The following is a 19,777-nucleotide window of genomic DNA, read 5'->3' as shown; positions in this document are numbered from 1 at the left end:
TCTCCCTTCCCTGACTGAATCCCCAGTGCTGAGGGTCTCTCCCTTCCCTGACTGAATCCCCAGTGCTGAGGGTCTCTCCCTTCCTTGACTGAATCCCCAGTGCTGAGGGTCTCTCCCTTCCCTGACTGAATCCCCAGTGCTGAGGGTCTCTCCCTTCCCTGACTGAACCCCCAGTGCTGAGGGTCTCTCCCATCCCTGACTGAATCCCCAGTGCTGACTGACTCTCCCTTCCCTGACTGAATCCCCAGTGCTGAGGGTCTCTCCCTTCCCTGAATGAATCCCCCAGTGCTGAGGGTCTCTCCCTTCCCCTGAATGAATCTCCAGTGCTGAGGGTCTCTCCCTTCCCTGACTGAATCCCCAGTGCTGACTGACTCTCCCTTCCCTGACTGAATCTCCAGTGCTGAGGGTCTCTCCCTTCCCTGACTGAATCCCCAGTGCTGAGGGTCTCTCCCTTCCCTGACTGAATCCCCAGTGCTGAGGGTCTCTCCCTTCCCCGAATGAATCTCCAGTGCTGACGGACTCTCCCTTCCCTGACTGAATCCCCAGTGCTGAGAGTCTCTCCTTTCCCTGACTGAATCCCCAGTGCTGAGAATCTCTCCTTTCCCTGACTGAATCCCCAGTGCTGAGGGTCTCTCCCTTCCCTGACTGAATCCCCAGTGCTGAGGGTCTCTCCCTTCCCTGACTGAATCCCCAGTGCTGAGGGTCTCTCCCTTCCCTGACTGAATCCCCAGTGCTGACGGACTCTCCCTTCCCTGACTGAACCCCCAGTGCTGAGGGTCTCTCCCTTCCCTGACTGAATCCCCAGTGCTGACTCTCCCTTCCCTGACTGAACCCCCAGTGCTGAGGGTCTCTCCCTTCCCTGAATGAATCCCCCAGTGCTGAGGGTCTCTCCCTTCCCCTGAATGAATCTCCAGTGCTGAGGGTCTCTCCCTTCCCTGACTGAATCCCCAGTGCTGACTGACTCTCCCTTCCCTGACTGAACCCCCAGTGCTGAGGGTCTCTCCCTTCCCTGACTGAACCCCCAGTGCTGAGGGTCTCTCCCTTCCCTGACTGAACCCCCAGTGCTGATGGACTCTCCCTTCCCTGACTGAATCCCCAGTGCTGAGGGTCTCTCCCTTCCCTGACTGAATCCCCAGTGCTGACGGACTCTCCCTTCCCTGACTGAATCCCCAGTGCTGACTGACTCTCCCTTCCCTGACTGAACCCCCAGTGCTGAGGGTCTCTCCCTTCCCTGAATGAATCCCCCAGTGCTGAGGGTCTCTCCCTTCCCCTGAATGAATCTCCAGTGCTGAGGGTCTCTCCCTTCCCTGACTGAATCCCCAGTGCTGAGGGTCTCTCCCTTCCCTGACTGAACCCCCAGTGCTGAGGGTCTCTCCCTTCCCTGACTGAATCCCCAGTGCTGACTGACTCTCCCTTCCCTGACTGAACCCCCAGTGCTGAGGGTCTCTCCCTTCCCTGAATGAATCCCCCAGTGCTGAGGGTCTCTCCCTTCCCCTGAATGAATCTCCAGTGCTGAGGGTCTCTCCCTTCCCTGTCTGAATCCCCAGTGCTGACTGACTCTCCCTTCCCTGACTGAACCCCCAGTGCTGAGGGTCTCTCCCTTCCCTGACTGAACCCCCAGTGCTGAGGGTCTCTCCCTTCCCTGACTGAATCCCCAGTGCTGATGGACTCTCCCTTCCCTGACTGAATCTCCAGTGCTGAGGGTCTCTCCCTTCCCTGACTGAATCCCCAGTGCTGAGGGTCTCTCCCTTCCCTGACTGAATCCCCAGTGCTGAGGGTCTCTCCCTTCCCCGAATGAATCTCCAGTGCTGAGGGTCTCTCCCTTCCCTGACTGAATCCCCAGTGCTGAGGGTCTCTCCCTTCCCTGACTGAACCCCCAGTGCTGAGGGTCTCTCCCTTCCCTGACTGAACCCCCAGTGCTGAGGGTCTCTCCCTTCCCTGACTGAACCCCCAGTGCTGATGGACTCTCCCTTCCCTGACTGAATCCCCAGTGCTGAGGGTCTCTCCCTTCCCTGACTGAATCCCCAGTGCTGACGGACTCTCCCTTCCCTGACTGAATCCCCAGTGCTGACTGACTCTCCCTTCCCTGACTGAATCCCCAGTGCTGAGGGTCTCTCCCTTCCCTGACTGAATCCCCAGTGCTGAGGGTCTCTCCCTTCCCCGAATGAATCTCCAGTGCTGAGGGTCTCTCCCTTCCCTGACTGAACCCCCAGTGCTGAGGGTCTCTCCCTTCCCTGACTGAATCCCCAGTGCTGAGGGTCTCTCCTTTCCCTGACTGAATCCCCAGTGCTGAGGGTCTCTCCCTTCCCCGAATGAATCCCCAGTGCTGAGGGTCTCTCCCTTCCCTGAATGAATCCCCAGTGCTGAGGGTCTCTCCCTTCCCTGACTGAATCCCCAGTGCTGACGGACTCTCCCTTCCCTGACTGAATCCCCAGTGCTGAGGGTCTCTCCTTTCCCTGACTGAATCCCCAGTGCTGAGGGTCTCTCCCTTTCCTGACTGAATCCCCAGTGCTGAGGGTCTCTCCCTTCCCTGAGTGAACCCCCAGTGCTGATGGACTCTCCCTTCCCTGACTGAATCTCCAGTGCTGAGGGTCTCTCCCTTCCCTGACTGAACCCCCAGTGCTGAGGGTCTCTCCCTTCCCTGACTGAATCCCCAGTGCTGATGGACTCTCCCTTCCCTGACTGAACCCCCAGTGCTGAGGGTCTCTCCCTTCCCTGAATGAATCCCCCAGTGCTGAGGGTCTCTCCCTTCCCTGACTGAATCTCCAGTGCTGAGGGTCTCTCCCTTCCCTGACTGAATCCCCAGTGCTGACTGACTCTCCCTTCCCTGACTGAATCCCCAGTGCTGAGGGTCTCTCCCTTCCCTGACTGAATCTCCAGTGCTGAGGGTCTCTCCCTTCCCTGACTGAATCCCCAGTGCTGACTGACTCTCCCTTCCCTGACTGAATCCCCAGTGCTGAGGGTCTCTCCCTTCCCTGACTGAATCCCCAGTGCTAACTGACTCCCCCTTCCCTGACTGAATCTCCACAGCTGAGGGTCTCTCCCTTCCCCGACTGAATCCCCAGTGCTGAGGGACTCTCCCTTCCCTGACTGAATCCCCAGTGCTGATGGACTCTCCCTTCCCTGACTGAATCCCCAGTGCTGACGGAGTCTCCCTCTTCCTTCTACCTGGAGCGCCTGGCAGCAAACAGTAAGCTAAAAACAGGGCTGGAGACAGCAGAAGGCTCTGCAACCACTCTCCTGCCCGAGGCTCTGGGGAAAACACTACCACCACCACTAGCAGTAATTCATAGTAATAACGAGGAGGAGGAGACAGCACGGTGGTCCTGCAGAAGACTCCTGCTGGAGGCTCTGAGGCCCCAGGATCCACCCCCAGCTCCGCTGTCAGCCAGAGCTGAGCAGGGCTGTAGGTGTGTGTCATTACTAATAAAATACTAAAAAAAGATGAAGAGAACATTCACCCCACTGCTCAGCACCAGGACCGACGAGGGCATGGTTTCCTCAAACGCTTGGACTGAAATCTAAGGACAATGGGAAAGCCCTGTAGCGGCCCACGCAGATGGGGGACAGTCTGAGACACATCTTGCAGGTGAATGTCACACTCAAGTGTCTCTTCTTTGACGCTGACTCAACCTCCCTTCCCTGACTGCATCTCCCTTCCCTGACTGCATCTCCCTTCCCTGACTGGACCTCCCTTCCCTGACTGCATCTCCCTTCCCTGACTGCATCTCCCTTCCCTGACTGCATCTCCCTTCCCTGACTGCATCTCCCTTCCCTGACTGGACCTCCCTTCCCTGACTGCATCTCCCTTCCCTGACTGCATCTCCCTTCCCTGACTGCATCTCCCTTCCCTGACTGGACCTCCCTTCCCTGACTGCATCTCCCTTCCCTGACTGCATCTCCCTTCCCTGACTGCATCTCCCTTCCCTGACTGCATCTCCCTTCCCTGACTGCATCTCCCTTCCCTGACTGCATCTCCCTTCCCTGACTGCATCTCCCTTCTCTGACTACATCTCCCTTCCCTGACTGCATCTCCCTTCCCTGACTGGACCTCCCTTCCCTGACTGCATCTCCCTTCCCTGACTGGACCTCCCTTCCCTGACTGCATCTCCCTTCCCTGACTGGACCTCCCTTCCCTGACTAGACCTCCCTTCCCTGACTGGATCTCCTTTCCCTGACTGGATCTCCCTTCTCTGACTGCATCTCCCTTCCCTGACTGGATCTCTCTTCCGTGACTGGATCTCCCTTTCCTGACTGGAACTCCCTCCTCTGACAGGAGTCGGGCTTGCGGCTCTGCTCAGGCTTCACCAGAGACGATCCATTCCCATGGCTCCACGGTGACTTAACACCCCCTACAGCACTGTAATGATTTTTCTGTCTGTAACAATCACATTTATTGAAGATATTAAACTTTAATTAGCTGTAGCAGTGGCATGGCACGGAGCAGCCCGGAACTCCTGAATTATGCATGCCTGCTCCGGGGTGCCCGCCGGCGCTGACTGGAAGCATGAGCAGCCAGACAGTACCCGGCGCAGCATACACACCAGGTGGCTCTCTGCTGCCTCTGTGCTGACGGGAAGGTTGAGGCGGGAAGCCTGTCTCCCGGCTTCCAGAAAAAGCGGCTGCTGCGGGGACCGTCCCTGAACTTCTAGCTGCACGGACTCTGCCACGGACCCCGCACAATGTCCCCACTCAGAGACAGAGACAGAAAGGGGAGACAGACACAGAAGGGAGATAAAAAAGGGGAGATAGACACAGAAGAGACAGAGACAGAAGGGGAGAGACTGAGGAAGAGACAGAACCAGAGATAAAAGGGGAGAGACAGGGAATCGGGTGGTAGCGCAGCGGGTTTAGTGCACATGGCGCGAAGAGCTACGGATCCCGGTTGGAGCCCCCCGGCTCCCCACCTGCAGGGGAGTCGCTGCACAGGCGGTGCAGCAGGTCTGCAGGTGTCTGTCTTTCTCTCCCCCTCTCTGTCTTCCCCTCCTCTCTCCATTTCTCTCTGTCCTATCCAACAACGACAATATCAGTAACAACAACTACAACAGCAAGAGAAAGCAAGGGCAACAAAAAGGAAACTAAATAAATACGCATGTATATGGGGAGAGACAGAGGTAGGATGGGAGACCAGACACAGACTCAGACAGAGATCGAAGGAGAAAGACAGAGGGAAGACTAAGCCAGAGACAAAAGGGAGGAGACAGAGGCAGAAGGGGAGAGATAGACAAAGGGGGAGAGACAGAGACATAAGGGGAGGACTCTCCCACACAGCAGGCTCCGCCACAGGCGACTCACTTGGGGTGGCCTGGACCCCTCACCTCTGCAGCTCACACTGGGGCTTGCTTCCCAGAGCAGCGCTGGAGGTACACGAGAGGACACCAACTCCAAGGGCCCTGGGTTCAGGCCCAGCTCTACACGGGAGCAGCGTGCAATACTCTCCCTCACTCTTCATCTTTCAATGTGTCACTCATCACAGACAGCGCCCCGCTGAGCTCCGGCTGACGGCAGTGCTGGGGATGGAACCCGGGGCCTCAGAGCCTCAGGCAGGGGAGTCTCCGCAGGCCCTGTGCCGTCTCCTCGCTCTCTAGCAGCGGAATCAAACCACTGCCTGGGGAGGCGACTCTGGTGAGCACCGTGAGGGCAGCTCCCTCACCCGGGGACGGCCGCGGGGGAGCGCCGGGCACACCTGCAGGCCTGAGGCCCTGCACCCCCACAGTGAGCCGTGGCCGCTCTTTCGAGGTCAGGGCGACTTCACCGGGAAGTAAAAGCCCAGGTGCCGCCCGGCGGACAGCCACGTCCCAGCGGGGCAGCCTGGGCCCCTGCCCTCGGCTCAGTGGGCGCCCGCCGTCAGGGTGCCCCCACGGCAGTCCACCCTGAAATAAAGCCCCAGTGGTCAGCGCCTGACAGCCACCAGGCCAGAGTGGAGACAGCATGTTGGGTGTCAGGGCGCCGTGGCACTCTACCCTGCAGTCTCGAGGCACCAGGGCAGAAGATGGAGGGGAGGTGGAGGTGGAGGTGGAGGAGGGGGAGGAGGGGAGGTGGAGGTGGAGGAGGGGAAGGGGGGGGAGGTGGAGGTGGAGGAGGGGGAGAGGTGGAGGTGGCAGGAGGTGAAGGAGGTGGCAGGAGGTGGAGGGGGAGGTGGAGGTGGCAGGAGGTAGAAGTGGAGGGAGGGGGAGGGGGAGGTGGCAGGAGGTGGAGGTGGAGGTGGAGGGTACGGCTCCTACCTTGAAGCCCAGGAGGGGGGGTCGGGAGCAGCTGGTGACGAACTTGAGCAGCTTACGCTTCTCCTCGTCCGTGAAGCCCTCCACGACTCTCCAGAAGGCTTGGATGACAGGGTGGTCTGCCGAGTAGCCCCCTAAGACAGAGGGACAAGGTCACAGCCCAGACCGGGGACGCGGGAGGACTCCCTGCTGCCTCGTCCGCCGCTGGGCGTCCCCTCAGAGCCCCCACATCTCCAGGTCAGGAGCTGCAAGCACCCCGCCATTGAGAGCTGCACTGTGGCCCTGCTGGGGGAGGCATGAGGGGCAGAGCCCGGTCTGTGCGGAGCTCTGAGGAGCCCCGTGAGGAGCCCCGTGGAGAGCCCTGTGGAACCCTGTGAGAAGCCCTATGTAGAGCACTGTGAGAAGCCCTGTGGATCCTGTGAGAAGCCCTGTGGATCCTTATGAGGAGCCCTGTGGATCCCTGTGAGAAGCCCTGTGAGGATCCCTGTGAGGAGCCCTGTGGATCCCTGTGAGGAGCCCTGTGGAGCCCTGTGGAGCCCTGTGAGGAGCCCTGTGGAGCCCTGTGAGGAGCCCTGTGGAGCCCTGTGAGGAGCCCTGTGAGAAGCCCTGTGAGGAGCCCTGTGAGGAACCCTGCAGGCAGACAGCCTGGGCAGACTCCAGAGCCGCAGTGTCCAGTGGACACTCTCTCTACCTCCCCCTCCCTCTTAAATTTCTCTCTGCCTCTGTCCAACTCGGTCAACGCGGCCTTGGAGCCCGAATGAGCTTTATCTCCTGACAGATGACGAGGCAGTGGCCGTGGCCACCCGCCAACCATTCCAGAATGTACTATCTGCTGCTTATGGCTTTTAATCCAGCTAAGTGCTTCCTAAAACTGAAATAATTGCTATATATTGTCCCCTGTAGTTAATATACCAGAGAAATAACATCAATAAGACATCGCCAGTGCATTAATTGGCACCTAAGTGAATATGATGACATTTCACCCTATTTACGGGAAGAGCCAAGAGCATCAAGGCTCGAGCTCGGGCGGATGGGCCGGGGGAAGCGCTTGGCAACAGAGAGGTCGGCTGATTCCATTTTTCAAAACCAATGATGTGGTTATAAGGACAATGTGACCTTAGCCATCACTTGCCTGTTCACAAACACCATAGTTCAGGGGCCGGGTGGTGGCGCACCTGGTAGAGCACACGCATCACAGTGCTCAAGGACCCGGGTTCAAGCCCCTGGTTCCCGCCTACAGGGGGAAGCTTCTCCGTCTCTCTCCCTACCTCCCGCTCTCTCTTGAATTTCTCTCTGCCTCTGTCCAGTAAATAAATAAAAGCACACAGACGCCAGAGCCCCAAGGTAGAGCCAGACAAACAGAGGGGAGGCCGGGGGACGGCCACACACACGCCACACGGGCCACTGCTCCAGCCACACGTCCAGAAGTGAATGCTGGATCACAGCATGAGCGAGTTTTCCTTGTTTCTGATGGACAGGGAGAGCAGCGGCCCTGCAGGGAGAAGGGCACGTCATGTCCAGAGCACGGCTGTCCCGTGACCTTGGGTGACCAGGAGCCGCCTCCCCCACCACAGCGCAGGACAGCACTGGAAGAGAACAGCGGCTCTGGGGGTTCTGAGCGGGTCCCTGACCATCACTAACAGCACAGCACAGCCTGCTAGTGAGCTGCCCGCCCACATACACGAGCAGACCCTCACTAAATAAATCCTTAGCTGGAGAAATGTGGAAGTGGGGCCAGGTGGTGGTACACCCGACAGAAAGCACACACTACAGTGTATGAGGGCCGGGGGCTTGAACCTGCAGGGGGCAGCTTCCCGAGTGGTGGAGCAGGGCTCCAGGGGTCTCTCTGACTCTCAATTTCTCTGTCTCTATCCAATAAGTAAAATCAAATTAAAAAAAAAAGCTTCTATCTTAGAGAAGTGTGTAAATGTGCCCTTGTGTTAACTACACTGGAAATGGACATTTCTTCAATAAAGTGATACTGGTTGGGGAAAGACCAAAAAAAAGGCAGACTACGGTCAGAGTAAAACAAACTACTGACGTGTAAATAGTAGAGATCACGCAAACTTTCCCGTGAAACATGAACAGAGACAGTATGTTAACAGAAATGCTCTCGCAGAGAAGAAAATATCTTTAAAAGGAAGTCTGCTTCCGGGTGGAGGGCTGCACTCGCTGTCTCAGCCGAGGGGAAGGCCTGGAAGACTCTTCTTTCTGATGCTCAGCAAGCAGAGTGTCCTGAGCCGTCTGCATGGAGACAAGCGGATCACTCAGCGGCAGACGGGGACAAGGACACTGCAGCACCACAGTGCTGGGCCGGGCGGGGCGTGTTGGTCAACGTTTCTCCTCCGGCTCGTTCTGCTTCTGTTTCTATCCGTGTCACGCCAGGTTCCCTCGCACTGCTTGGCGCTGTGGTCTGTTTACATGATCATTGTTGCGTTTGATCTCCACTGGTTCCCGCTCTTTTTCCACTCCGCCCCCTTATTCTACGTACTTCCTTTTTCCACCCTGCCACTTCCTTCTCAGAAGATATTTAAAGGCAGATCACTAAACGCAGCAGGGTATTGTGTGTTCCTGCTCCGCGAGTCCCGGAGTCTCTCTCTTGCGCGACGCCAGTTCCTGATCCCTTTCCGCGCAGCAGCCTAGGTTGGCTCCGGTCAGTTCTCTCCAACCCAGAGAGCACATGCCTGGGAGGAAGCATTCTCAGGCTAGCCCGGCAGGCGCACCTACTTGAGCATACATCCCCAGGTGCAAGGATCCAAGTTCCAAGCCCTGGTGCCCAGCTGCCGTGAAATAGGGCTGCCGGTGTCTCTATCTCTCTCTCCCCTCCTAGCCCATAAACAAGTACAACATGAAAGACAACAACAGTCACTAAAGGATATATATATATATATACACAGCAGTGATGCTGGGGATTGAACCTGGGACCTTGCAGCCTCAGGCAGGAGTCTTTTGCAGAACCTCTGTGCTGTCCCTGGCCCTAATATTATTTCCTCAGAGCTCTGATGCTCAGCTCTGGCTGTTAGAGGTGCTGGGGATTGAACCTGGGAGCTCAGAGCCTCAGGCAGGAGTCTGTGTAATATCCAGTGAACTTATTAAACCAGGAGAGGTAGAGAGTGCGCCCCGAGCCCCGCTCAGCTCTGGCTGCTGGTGGTGCAGGGACTGAACTGAGCCTTGGGTGGGGGAGTCTGTGTAAGACCACTGCGCCGCCTCCCCTGCCCGCGAGGGTAAATCTTCCCCATTCTCCAGCCTGGTCAGTCCAGGCATGTGCCCGGTGGCTCCGGGTCTCAGATCACGGAGCAAATACATGGGAAGAGGACAGTGCCCTAGCTGTGTGCATCGTCGGGGCCCAGGTTCAAGCCCAGCCCGGCCCCAACACAGCTGAGGAAGCTCTGGTGCTGTGGTCTCTCTCTGAACCCCAAAGATCTGCTGGGCTTCTGTCCACACCTGTCTGTCTGTTGAGCACTTTCCTGGGACCACGTGGAGACCCCCTCCTGCTATTTCCATTCAAGCACAGAAACCTGGATTTCAATCAGAAGCAAGTATTTCAGCAAGACCCAAACTTTCTGCTTCTGTGGCTGTGAGATTTTCTGGGGCCTATGCTGCTTGCTCACTCAGCAGGGGCTTCTGGGAGCCCACTGACCAGCAGACAGGAGGGCGGTCAGGAGGAGCAGACGTCACAGCTCGCCGCTCGCTGAGACCAGCCTGGGCTAGTTCTGCTCGAAATCACCTCAGAATCGCCACGTCCCGGAGCCAGCGAACACTCACCTGAGTAGTTGGTGAAGGACTTGAGGTCCTCAAGGCAGATGGGCACCTGTGCTCCCGAAATCAACACCTGAAAGGGAAGGTGGGGGGTGAGCCCTGAGACGGCACGGGGCCAGGCCTGTGGAGGGGCGGGGCAGGGTCCGGCGTGCACAGGCAGGACTCCTACCTGGATCTCCTGCTGGTCAAACATGCGCAGCCACTCGAGGCTGACGACGTTGGCCAGGCCCTGGCGGAAGGCCAGGCAGTGCTGGCGGATCTGGCGGTTGAGCCTGTAGTCAGCCACCAGGTGGATGTAGGCGATGCGGTTGGCGCTGCTCACCGGGATGTCCTTCCCGCCCGACTTGAGCTCCACCACCTGCAGACCCCATGGCAGATGTTACTGGCCGGCGGCAGTGACCGACCACAGACGTCAGGGGTCGCCGGGCAGACCCCTAGGCTGTCCTCAAGGTCCCCGAGTAATGGTGGCCCCACGCAGCCTCGGGGACCTCCCTTAACGAACGAGAGGCCGCAAGGGGTAAAGCCGTGCCTGGCAATGGCCAGAGGGAAGCAGGGCTCTGCTCCACCGAAAGTGCCAGCGGAGGGAAGGCTGGCGCCAGGCTGCCCACCCAGCAGTTGCCCAACTTGCGTGCCAGCTGCACGGGGCAGTGCCGTGTCTCTTTCTTCCCACCAGGGTCCTGGCTGGAGCTCCGTGTGTGCACGACGGCCCCCATTATGGGGACAGACCTGCGGCCCTGCTCCACCACCTGTGAGGTGTGCTCACTGCAGGGGGAAACCGGGGCCTGAACCTGGGTCCTCAGCACAGCAACGGTGTGCCTCCCACCCGACCCAGCACCTCAGCTGTTAATCCTACTCACTGAGAACAAAGCAGTCGGAGCCAGAGCTCAGCAAGGATGCCAGACGGAGCTCAGTGCCCACCCCAGAGGGATCCTCAGTGCCACCCAAGCCTGAGCACAGCCCCAGGTCTGGTGTGTGTGAGGGTGGGGGGCACAGCCCCTGGCCTGGTGTTTGTGTGGGTGACACAGCCCCTGGCCTGCTGTGTGTGGGGGTGACACAGCCCCTGGCCTGGTGTGTGTGTGGGTGACACAGCCCCTGGCCTGCTGTGTGTGTGGGTGACACAGCCCCTGGCCTGGTGTGTGTGTGGGTGGGGGCACAGCCCCTGGCCTGGTGTGTGTGTGGGTGACACAGCCCCTGGCCTGGTGTGTGTGTGGGTGGGGGGCACAGCCCCTGGCCTGGTGTGTGTGAGGGTGGGGGGCACAGATCTGGCCTGGTGTGTGTGTGGGGGGAGGCACAGCACCCTGGATCTCATGCACGCTGACTCACAGCCCAAGGACGGCGTGACTGACAAACCTGCAGCAGCGTTTGCGTCAGAGGAGCCCTGCTAACATCTGTCTAGACATCAGGAAGCCGGCCCTCAGGTCGGTGGCTCACCGTAACTGCTCCAGGTTGGTCACACCTGTGCACCGGGCCAGGGGCTGTGCCCCGAGTGATGGGACACTCGGGACCATCTGAGGCTTTACAGGACGTCCCAGACTCCCGCCTGCTCAGAGCTTCCCTCCCTTCTGGGCCCGCCACCAGGGGAGCAGGTGCTGGCAGCAGGCTTCACTGAGGGAGGGGTGTTCCCAGAGGGCCCCCATCCAAGATGCCCAGCAGTGCCGCCTCCCCGCCCCAGCCTACGGGGACCCACAGAGGTGACTCTCAGCAAACCCCCAGCGCCCAGGAGGGCGGCAGCACTGTGGGGCCCTGCCGTCTGTGCCCCATGCAGGACGCCGGCTCTGAGTGCCGCACCCTGGAGTGTCTCGACGTCCTGCGCCAGGAGGCGCAGCCGAGGCGACCCAGCCAGAAGCGGAGGCGCGTCTCCCTGCTCCTGCCCTCAGGCAGGGAGGGTCCCCAGGCAGGGAGGGGGTGCTGTCACTGTGCTAAGTGGCTGGCCTCAGGACAGGTGGACAGCCAGGGGACGTCACCAGACGGGAGGAGTGAGGCGGAGCGCCCGCCGCCCACCTGCGCTTCGCCCAGGTCGTTGTTGACCACGGTGAAGTTGAGCCCCAGCTCCTCCACGTCGCCCTCATAGCTCTTGAGGAAGAGCAGGTTGCGGTAGACCTCGGGGTCCAGCGAGGCCAGGTGGTGGATGTCCACGTCGGCGCTGGTGCCCAGCAGCTTGGACAGGAAGAAGCCGGCAAAGGGCAGCTCCACCAGCATGTTCTCATAGAGGGCCTGAGAGAGAGCGAGCACACAGGAGCCGTGAGCGATCCGTGCCAGCCTGGCGCTCCGGCCCCCCTTACGAGGGAAAACCTACAAGCAGAAACGGGCCCAGCCGCTGACCGGGCTCCTCTCGCCGCACGCAGAGGGCGCAGGCTGCAAGGGACACTCTGGTCCCGGGGATCAAACCTGGGCCACGTGCGTGCGGCCCACGACCACCACTGCGCCATGCCCAGTTCCTGATTCCCAGGAACAGGCTCCTTGCACCCGGAGAGCCCGAGAGTGTTTTCGTGAAGAAAGCCGAGGCTCTGCCCGCCGCCATCCCGCCATCCTCGAGCTTGACAGAACTCCCTCCCTCCCTCAGCCTCAGCTCACGAGCTGCGCTGGGGCTGGAACCCTACTGCCTCTCCCGGCTCCTGGGCCTCCCACTTTGTGGGGTGCCTGCCTGTCTGTTCACGGGTCGGGTCCGTTCGGGAAGGGGCAGAGGGGCCCCCACCTTGCACGGCCTCCCTCGTACCAGGCACCTCACAGGGCCTCGCGCGGACTCTGTGTGTGTGTGTGGGGGGGGGGGCTGCCGCAGAAGCCCCGGAGGGAAGGGAAGGGAAGGGGCCCAGGCTCGGCGGAGAGCAGGGCTCGGGTCGCCGCTGGGAACGGAGGGTGCACTGGGAACCCAGGGCAGCCCAGCGCCCAGAACGCTCTGTGGGGGAGGTCGGCCCAGCCCCCATGGCGCGGACGCCAAGGGGCGATTTCTCACGCGCTAATAAATGACGGCACTAAAAAGCCGGCCGCGTCGGCTAAATGGATTATAAATTAAATCTCCATAATGCAGGAGACCCAGAGGTAAGCAGGGCATAAATCAAGGTGTTTTCTAAACACAGGTTAATCACGCGGCAGAATCGCCCACTTAGCACTTTCCGCGCGGCTTCCTGGGAGGACATCAATAACCACATAGGTGCGGCCAGACCTGCACCCCCTTCTTAGCCGCCCGTCCTCACGAGTGTTTATGGCTGGCGGTTGTGCAGGAGGATCCGAGGTAAGGATTAATTACGGAGAAGCCTTTTAATGCAAGTGAGTGCAGATGCGGAGCCAGGGGCACGGAGCCGTGCAGGCCGCCCGCCGGTGCTGCCAAGCACTCCGCGTTTACTGCATTAAGAATCAATAAAAAATGCTGCTGTTCAAATGCACCTCGATCAATCTCTCAGCCCTAGAGCAACGTTCAGATCTTAATCTAAAACCACATCAGGAGCGTCTTGTTTGCTCACCCTGCTGAGCAAGATGATAACTGTAGTGATTTTGGAAATGCCGGGGCAAGGGAGTGAGCTTGGCATCTGAGAGCCCAGGTCCGAGGCTCACTGCACTGCACCATCGGGCGGGCCTAGCGAGTGGGTGGCCTGTGAGCCCCGCAGGGCATTCCCGACCCGGCCGGCTGTCCACACACTGCACCGAGGTAGCCTCCTCCCTGCGCTTCTATTTCTCTTGGACAGACACACAGCTCCGGACGCCTGGCCTGGCCCCACAGTGGCCACCTGGCCTCCTGCCTGGAGTTCTGTGCAGGCCCAGCCTCCTCCCTCAGCAGTGGCACCCAGGAGCATCACAGCCTCCTCCCCACAAACCCCTCCTCTAGGAAGCAGCCCCCTGCCCGTCCTCTGGACACCTGTAACTCCTGCGCGTCTCTGGAGCATGGCAGTGCTGCCCACTCTGCCCCCGACCCCTGGACACAAACTCTGCCCCCTACCCCAGGCCCATCCCCTGGACACCGCTCCCCCCACGTCCCCTGGATGCCTGCTCTCCCCGCCACCCATGGTCCCCCCACCACCCGCTCGTTCCCCCGGCCACCCATGATCCCCGACCCACTGCAGCGGGTGTGGGGTGGTGGCGGGATGTGAACGCCCTGTGACGCCTGCCTCCGGTGGCCCTGGTGCCACTCAGGACGAGCCCCACGGTGATCACGCCCTCTGCTGTGCCTGGCCGGCTCCATGGGAACCCTTCCTGGTGTCGCACCCCAGACCCTCCGGCCCCCTCTTCTCACTGCTTGGCCCAGCCCCGGGCGCTCCCCCGACCCCCTCAGGTCACCAGGGAAGCTCGCCAGGGACACGCAGGATGAGGACGGGAGGTTTGCGGAGCCCGACCCCAAGCTGGCCAGGGCGTTCAGATCAGAAGCCCAATGGAGGGGGGTGTGGTGGATGGCTGGTGGCGGGCAGGCGCGCAATCTGTTAATTAAAGCCCAGAAGAGACGGCCAAGGTGCGGCACACTGATTTACGAGCTTTCAGACGCAGGCAGATCAGTGATCTGAAGCGAGGAAGGGACGTCATTCCAAACAGAATCCCACCAGGGCGAGTCCCACAATAAACACCCCGGCTTTGCTGGCTCTAATGGGCCCAGGGCGAGTCCTGCAATAAACACCCCGGCTTTGCTGGTTCTAATGGGCCCAGGTGCCCCTGCCGCCCTCAGCTGCGGCTGCTTATTTCTCCCACGGGGTCTGATATACGGGCCGGGGGGAGGCGGCAGCACACCTGCTAATGGACGGCTGCACGAGGGTGGACAGCGCCGGCCCGGCATCCATCACAGCAAACAATCACAGTCTAGATCGTTATGACCCAATAAACGCCGACCGATCAATACGCTTTCCTCCCCTCAGAGTTCAGACCCGCTGGGACCCACGCTCGAGGAGTGCCCGAGGTGCCCGGGGCCCACAGGAGCCGTCTGCCCGCGCGCGAGGGCGGCCCCCTGGGAGGAGGCTCAGGCCCCGGCTCCCGCCCTGCTGTGTTCCGCTGCAGGGCCACCAGGAGGGGGCTGAGGGGCAGCCAGTGCTGCCAGGGAACCCCGCCAGGAAAGGCCGGGCTGGGCTCACCCGCGGGCCCTGCACAAGAACTCCTCCCCTCCCCGCAGGCCCCCACACCGCAGGGGGAACACCCAGGGTGGCCTGGGGAAGCTCCCAGGGCGGCTGGGGTCACCTTATGTTCTCTCTTCCAGCCCCAGTGACAGAGGAGGAAGGGCCTCGCCTGGAAACCGAGGGCACTACAGCACCGGGGGAAGCTCCAGCGCCGTGTTGTCTCTGACACCTAGACCCGGTGCAGTGAGCGTGAGCACCCTGTGACAACCGCCACAGTCAGCTCATGAAGCCACGTGGCCAAGCAGGCGCAGCCCGAGACCCCTGCTCGGGTGACCCCACTGCTTCTGCAGCAGGTGGGCAGGCAGGTGGGCTAGACTCTGGGCCGCGGGCGAGCGGTCTGCTGCCTCCCCCACGTGATCCCAGAGAACGTCGCCCCACCACTGGACACATGGGAGCGGCAGCTCTGCCCCATAGGCGCGAGGATTAACGAAGAGGGCAAGGCTGAGGAGCGCCTCCGACTGAGGCCCACTAGCCAGGCCTCTCCAACCAACAAGGGAAAGGCACAGGCCCGGGGCTGGGCAGGGGGTGGGGCGCAGGGGGTGGCTCTCCAGAACGGGGCCCCACGGTCCAGCAGGGGACCTTCCAGTGGCTGCCCCCACCCTGGCTCCCTGCCCCAGCACTGACTGTGACCCTGAGAGAAGCATCACCCCCACCTAGCACCCGACTGTGACTCTCAGTGACCCACATCAGCACCCTTCATAGCTGTCCCCGTTCCTCACTCAGAGGTTCCTCACTCAGCTCCTGGCTCCCCCCTCAGCTCCTCAGGCTCCTCACTCCCCTCAGCTCCTCAGGCTCGTCAGCCCTCACAGCTGGCTGTGCATGCAGCTTGCTCACCTTGCCCAGCATGCGGCCCAGGAAGTAGTAGTGGCGTGCGAAGGAGTCTCCAACAAGCATGCGGGCGGCGGGGTTGGGGTAGAGGAGGCCCTCGTTGGTCGTCTTGAAGAAGCCCTGGTTGGGGTTGAAGCCCGACTTGAGCAGCTCGTTGAGGAACTCCCGGAAGATGCCGCCGCCGTCGATGCCCGCCTCGTCCAGGCCGTGCGCGTTGAGCAGGTGCACACGGATCCTCTTCTTCAGGTCGGGCTCTGCGGGGGCGGACGCCAAGGATGGAGGCCATCAGGGAGGGATGGCGAGGACCCGCCGGGGGACTCAGCAGTCTTCTCCCGTCTCCATCAAAAAGGGGAAATACAGCTACAGGCAGGCCACCGGGGCCAGGGGACCGACCATGGAGGCAGGTGTCCTGCACAGGCCCAGTTTCCGGGAGCGCGAAGCCCCCCACCCCGTGATCAGTGGTGGTTGGGGCAGCACCCCACACGTGTTTCCAGGGAGCTGGCTCAGCAGGTCAAGCACAACGGAACAGCACGCCTGAGGCCCAGGGCAGTGCTGCGTGTGGGTGTGTGGGGACCTTTCTCTCGCGGCTTCCCACCTGCCGGGGGGCTTCAAGAACAGTGAAACAGGGCTGCTGCTGTCTCTGTCTCTCTATCCCCCTTCCTTCGGGATTTCTGTCCTAGCGAATAAAAAGAAGCTTCCCACTCTTTCTGGGCAGAGGCCGGAGGCAGAGAGGCCATAGCAGGGAGCTTCCTGACACGGCGGGCTCCGGGCTTAAGCCCGTTCAGCGCACACGGCAAAGCAGCACACTCCCCACGTGAGCTGTCTGATCTCTGGAAACACGACGGCTCAGCGGGCAGGATGTATGCCACGCTCCACACAAGATCCAGGCTTCAGTCCCGGTGCCGCACGGCAAGTGACACTGCACCGGGGGAAGCCCGGTGCTGTGGTCTGAGGGAAGGCACAGGTCTGAGGGCCGACTCCCCGAAGGCCACGACCCGCCACTGCCGCCACTGCCGCTCCCACGGAGAGCTTTCCCGATCCCCCCACACACACCGTTCTCTGGGGACAGCTTGTCATAGGCGTCTTCATAAATGTAGTTTCTTCTTATCGTGACGTTGATCCCGTCCAGAAACGGACCATCTCCTTGGACCTCTTGCTTATCTGCATAGATCAGCCTCTGGAAAATCTGACAAGACAGGAGGAGCTGTGAGGTCATCTGTAACACCTCCACGGGGGTCGGGCGGTAGCGCTCGGGTTAAGCTCACGTGGTGCAAAGCGCAAGGACCGGTGTAAAGATCTGGGTTCGAGCCCCCGGCTCCCCACCTGCAGGAGGGTCGCTTCACAGGCAGTGAAGCAGGTCTGCAGGTGTCTGTCTTTCTCTCCCCCTCTCTGTCTTCCCCTCCCCTCTCCATTTCTCTCTGTCCTATCCAAGGACGACGATAAGCAACAAAAGGGGAAAAAAAAAATTAAAAAGGGCAGGGATAGACAGCATAATGGTTATGCAAATATTCTCATGCCTGAGGCTCCGAAGTCCCAGGTTCAATCCCCTGTACCACCGTAAACCAGAGCTGAGCAGTGCTCTGGTAAAAAAAACTCCTCCGCGCCCTCACAAGAAAAAGAATAAAGTCAAAAAGGACTCCTCCACGCCCTCACAAGAGGGAGAGCAGAGTCTAAGCGTGAGGCTGTCTGACGCTGGCACCTGTTGCCTGGAGCACTGCCCGCCCCTCCTCACACAGCTCAACTATTTACTCAAGAAGAAGACAGGCAGTGAGAGAAAGAGCCAGACGTCACTCCGGTGACGGTGACAGTGACGGGGCGCCGCCGGCCGGGGACCAAACTCAGGACCTCCTGCTTGGGAGTCGGGTGCCTTACCCACTGCACCGCCTCCTGCCGCACTATCCGCGGGCTGGGCACAAGCCGGGAGGAAGGGAGGAAGGTCGCAGTGCGGCCCGGCCCGAGAGCTGGGGGGGGGGTCGGCCGACCCCCGGCGCTCACACAGGGCGGCAGCACCGAGAGCCGGCTCTGCGGACAGGCAGCGGCCTACCTTCACCCGCTCCTCGAAGGGCACCACGAAGGGCAGCTCTGTGAGGACGGCGAGCTGCCTCTCCTCAGACACGGACAGAGGCGGCGACTCCAGGCCCACTAAGACAGACGGACAGATGCGGGAGAGAGAGCCCCGTTGGTGGCGGCACGCGCCCCTCCCCCGTCCCCGCCAGGCCCTGCCCGGCACCCCTGCCCTCTCCTCTCCTCTCCTCTCCTCGGGCCCAGCCAGGACCACGCAGGGGGCGAGCGCGGACCCCGGCTGAGCGGTCGGGCCTCACACGGGCGAGTTCCCCAGACGAGACTGGAACCCACGGACACGAGAGCAGGAGCCGGCCACCGCCCGGCGGGGCACCACGTGTGCGGCAGGCTGCGCCCAAACCGCCAAGTGCCCGGGAGAGCCCGCCCGAAGCCCCCAGAGGAAGTGAGGAGCGGCCGTGGCGGAGGAGCCACGAACGGAGGGGCGCCTCAGTCTGTGGCCGACCGGCCCGGGGCCTGGGCACGGGACTCACCGTCCAGGGTGGACTGCAGGGGGCCGATCCTGCCCATCCGCCGGAACCGCCACACGTGCCTGGACGCCGGCACGTAGAGCTGGGTCACCTGCGGGAGCGGAGCCCGTCAGCTCTCCCTCCCCTCTCCCGCCGGCCCGGCCTGGCCCCGCAGTCTGTGCGTGCGTTCTGCCAGCCGAGCCAGCCCTGCCGCCCCCCCCACCCCCCGCGAAGACGGCATGGGGTCTTCCAGAAGGGCCCTCTCTAGCTGGCGTGGACTTTCAGGGAAGCCCCGGCAGCCACGCAGCAGCCCCGACGTGGGCTTCTGTCCCTCCCCCGTGCCCGACCGGACTACCCTCCGTCATCACCCAGCGGTCCGAGTCCCCGAGGGGAGGGACAAGACCCTCCACGCCATCCTGGACGAAGCTCTGGGGCCAGGCCCGTGGTGGCGATGAGGAGTCAGGCCGGGCACCGGCGGGCGACACGGCCACTCTCCTGACCCACCGATACCAAGAGGCCACACGTGGTGCGGCGCGGGTCCAGTCTCCCCCCGGGCCCCGCAGCTGCCAGCCCGCGCACCTTGTCTGCTCGGATGTCCTCCTGCTCGGACAGCCAGTGGTCCGGGGGGCAGAAGCTCCTCCGCGTGTCCCTGGACTTGAGCATCTTCACCAGGTTGGTGATGACCTGCGGGGAGGGGGAGAGGGAGAGGGAGAGGGAGAGGCAGAGGCAAAGGCAGAGGGAGAGGCAGAGGGAGAGGCAGAGGGAGAGGGTTGGTGCTGGGCCCACGCTTGGCGGCCTGTGGGAGAGCCGCGCGGAGTGCGAAGCAGCGGAGACAAACCGTGTAGAGGCGAGTGGAGGAGGGCGAACTCGTAATTTCGGAATTTCGGTGGCGTGCCTCCCCAGACGCAGCGCTCGGGCTCCCCCACGGCGCGGTCGCTCCGGTTCCCCGAGCGCCACCCCACCGCCACCCCACCCAGCAGCGAGCGGGCCCTGAAGCGGACCTACGCAGCCGGGGGAGGCCGGGCAGGGCCGAGCGGTTACCACAGGCCGGCGAGGCCACGTGCTCCTCGTCTTCGCTCTGCGAGGGCCACTAAGGAAGCGTTCCTGGCTGCGCGCCTCCGGGACGGGAGCTCGGGGAGATGGGCCGCAGGGCACCCGGGCACCGACACGGCTGACCGCGCCACCCCGGCCCGGCCCCGCCCCAGAGACGCTCAGCACGCGAGCGGCTGCTCCGCAGTTCAGCGAGCACAGAGGCAGCAACGACGGGCCGCGAGACCCGGCAGACAAGCACACCTCGGCGGCGGGGAGGCGGCGGGGACGCGGCAGAGAGCCCGGAGCCCGCAGCCAG

The 19,777-nt window shown here is 61.6% G+C and overlaps 1 protein-coding gene across 6 annotated transcripts in view; it reads right to left on the bottom strand.

Annotated features, from left to right (window-relative positions):
• Positions 1 to 19,777, bottom strand: part of UBE3C (ubiquitin protein ligase E3C) — a 71,701-nt gene that overhangs the window by 17,393 nt on the left and 34,531 nt on the right. For 4 of the 6 annotated variants that reach the window (XM_060196864.1, XM_060196866.1, XM_060196867.1 and 1 more), the window contains 9 exons: positions 19,009 to 19,113; positions 18,454 to 18,541; positions 17,946 to 18,043; positions 16,955 to 17,087; positions 15,908 to 16,155; positions 11,982 to 12,194; positions 10,150 to 10,338; positions 9,987 to 10,053; positions 6,225 to 6,355 (listed from right to left, as the gene is read on the bottom strand). In XM_060196864.1, coding sequence (XP_060052847.1) covers positions 6,225 to 6,355; positions 9,987 to 10,053; positions 10,150 to 10,338; positions 11,982 to 12,194; positions 15,908 to 16,155; positions 16,955 to 17,087; positions 17,946 to 18,043; positions 18,454 to 18,541; positions 19,009 to 19,113 — 1,272 coding nt within the window. The other 2 variants (XR_009551266.1, XM_060196868.1) reach the window with 2 other exon arrangements.

The sequence above is a fragment of the Erinaceus europaeus genome, chromosome 8, assembly GCF_950295315.1.
Source record: "Erinaceus europaeus chromosome 8, mEriEur2.1, whole genome shotgun sequence".
NCBI classification, from domain to species: Eukaryota; Metazoa; Chordata; class Mammalia; order Eulipotyphla; family Erinaceidae; genus Erinaceus; species Erinaceus europaeus.
This window is presented reverse-complemented; position numbering and strand designations above follow the sequence as displayed.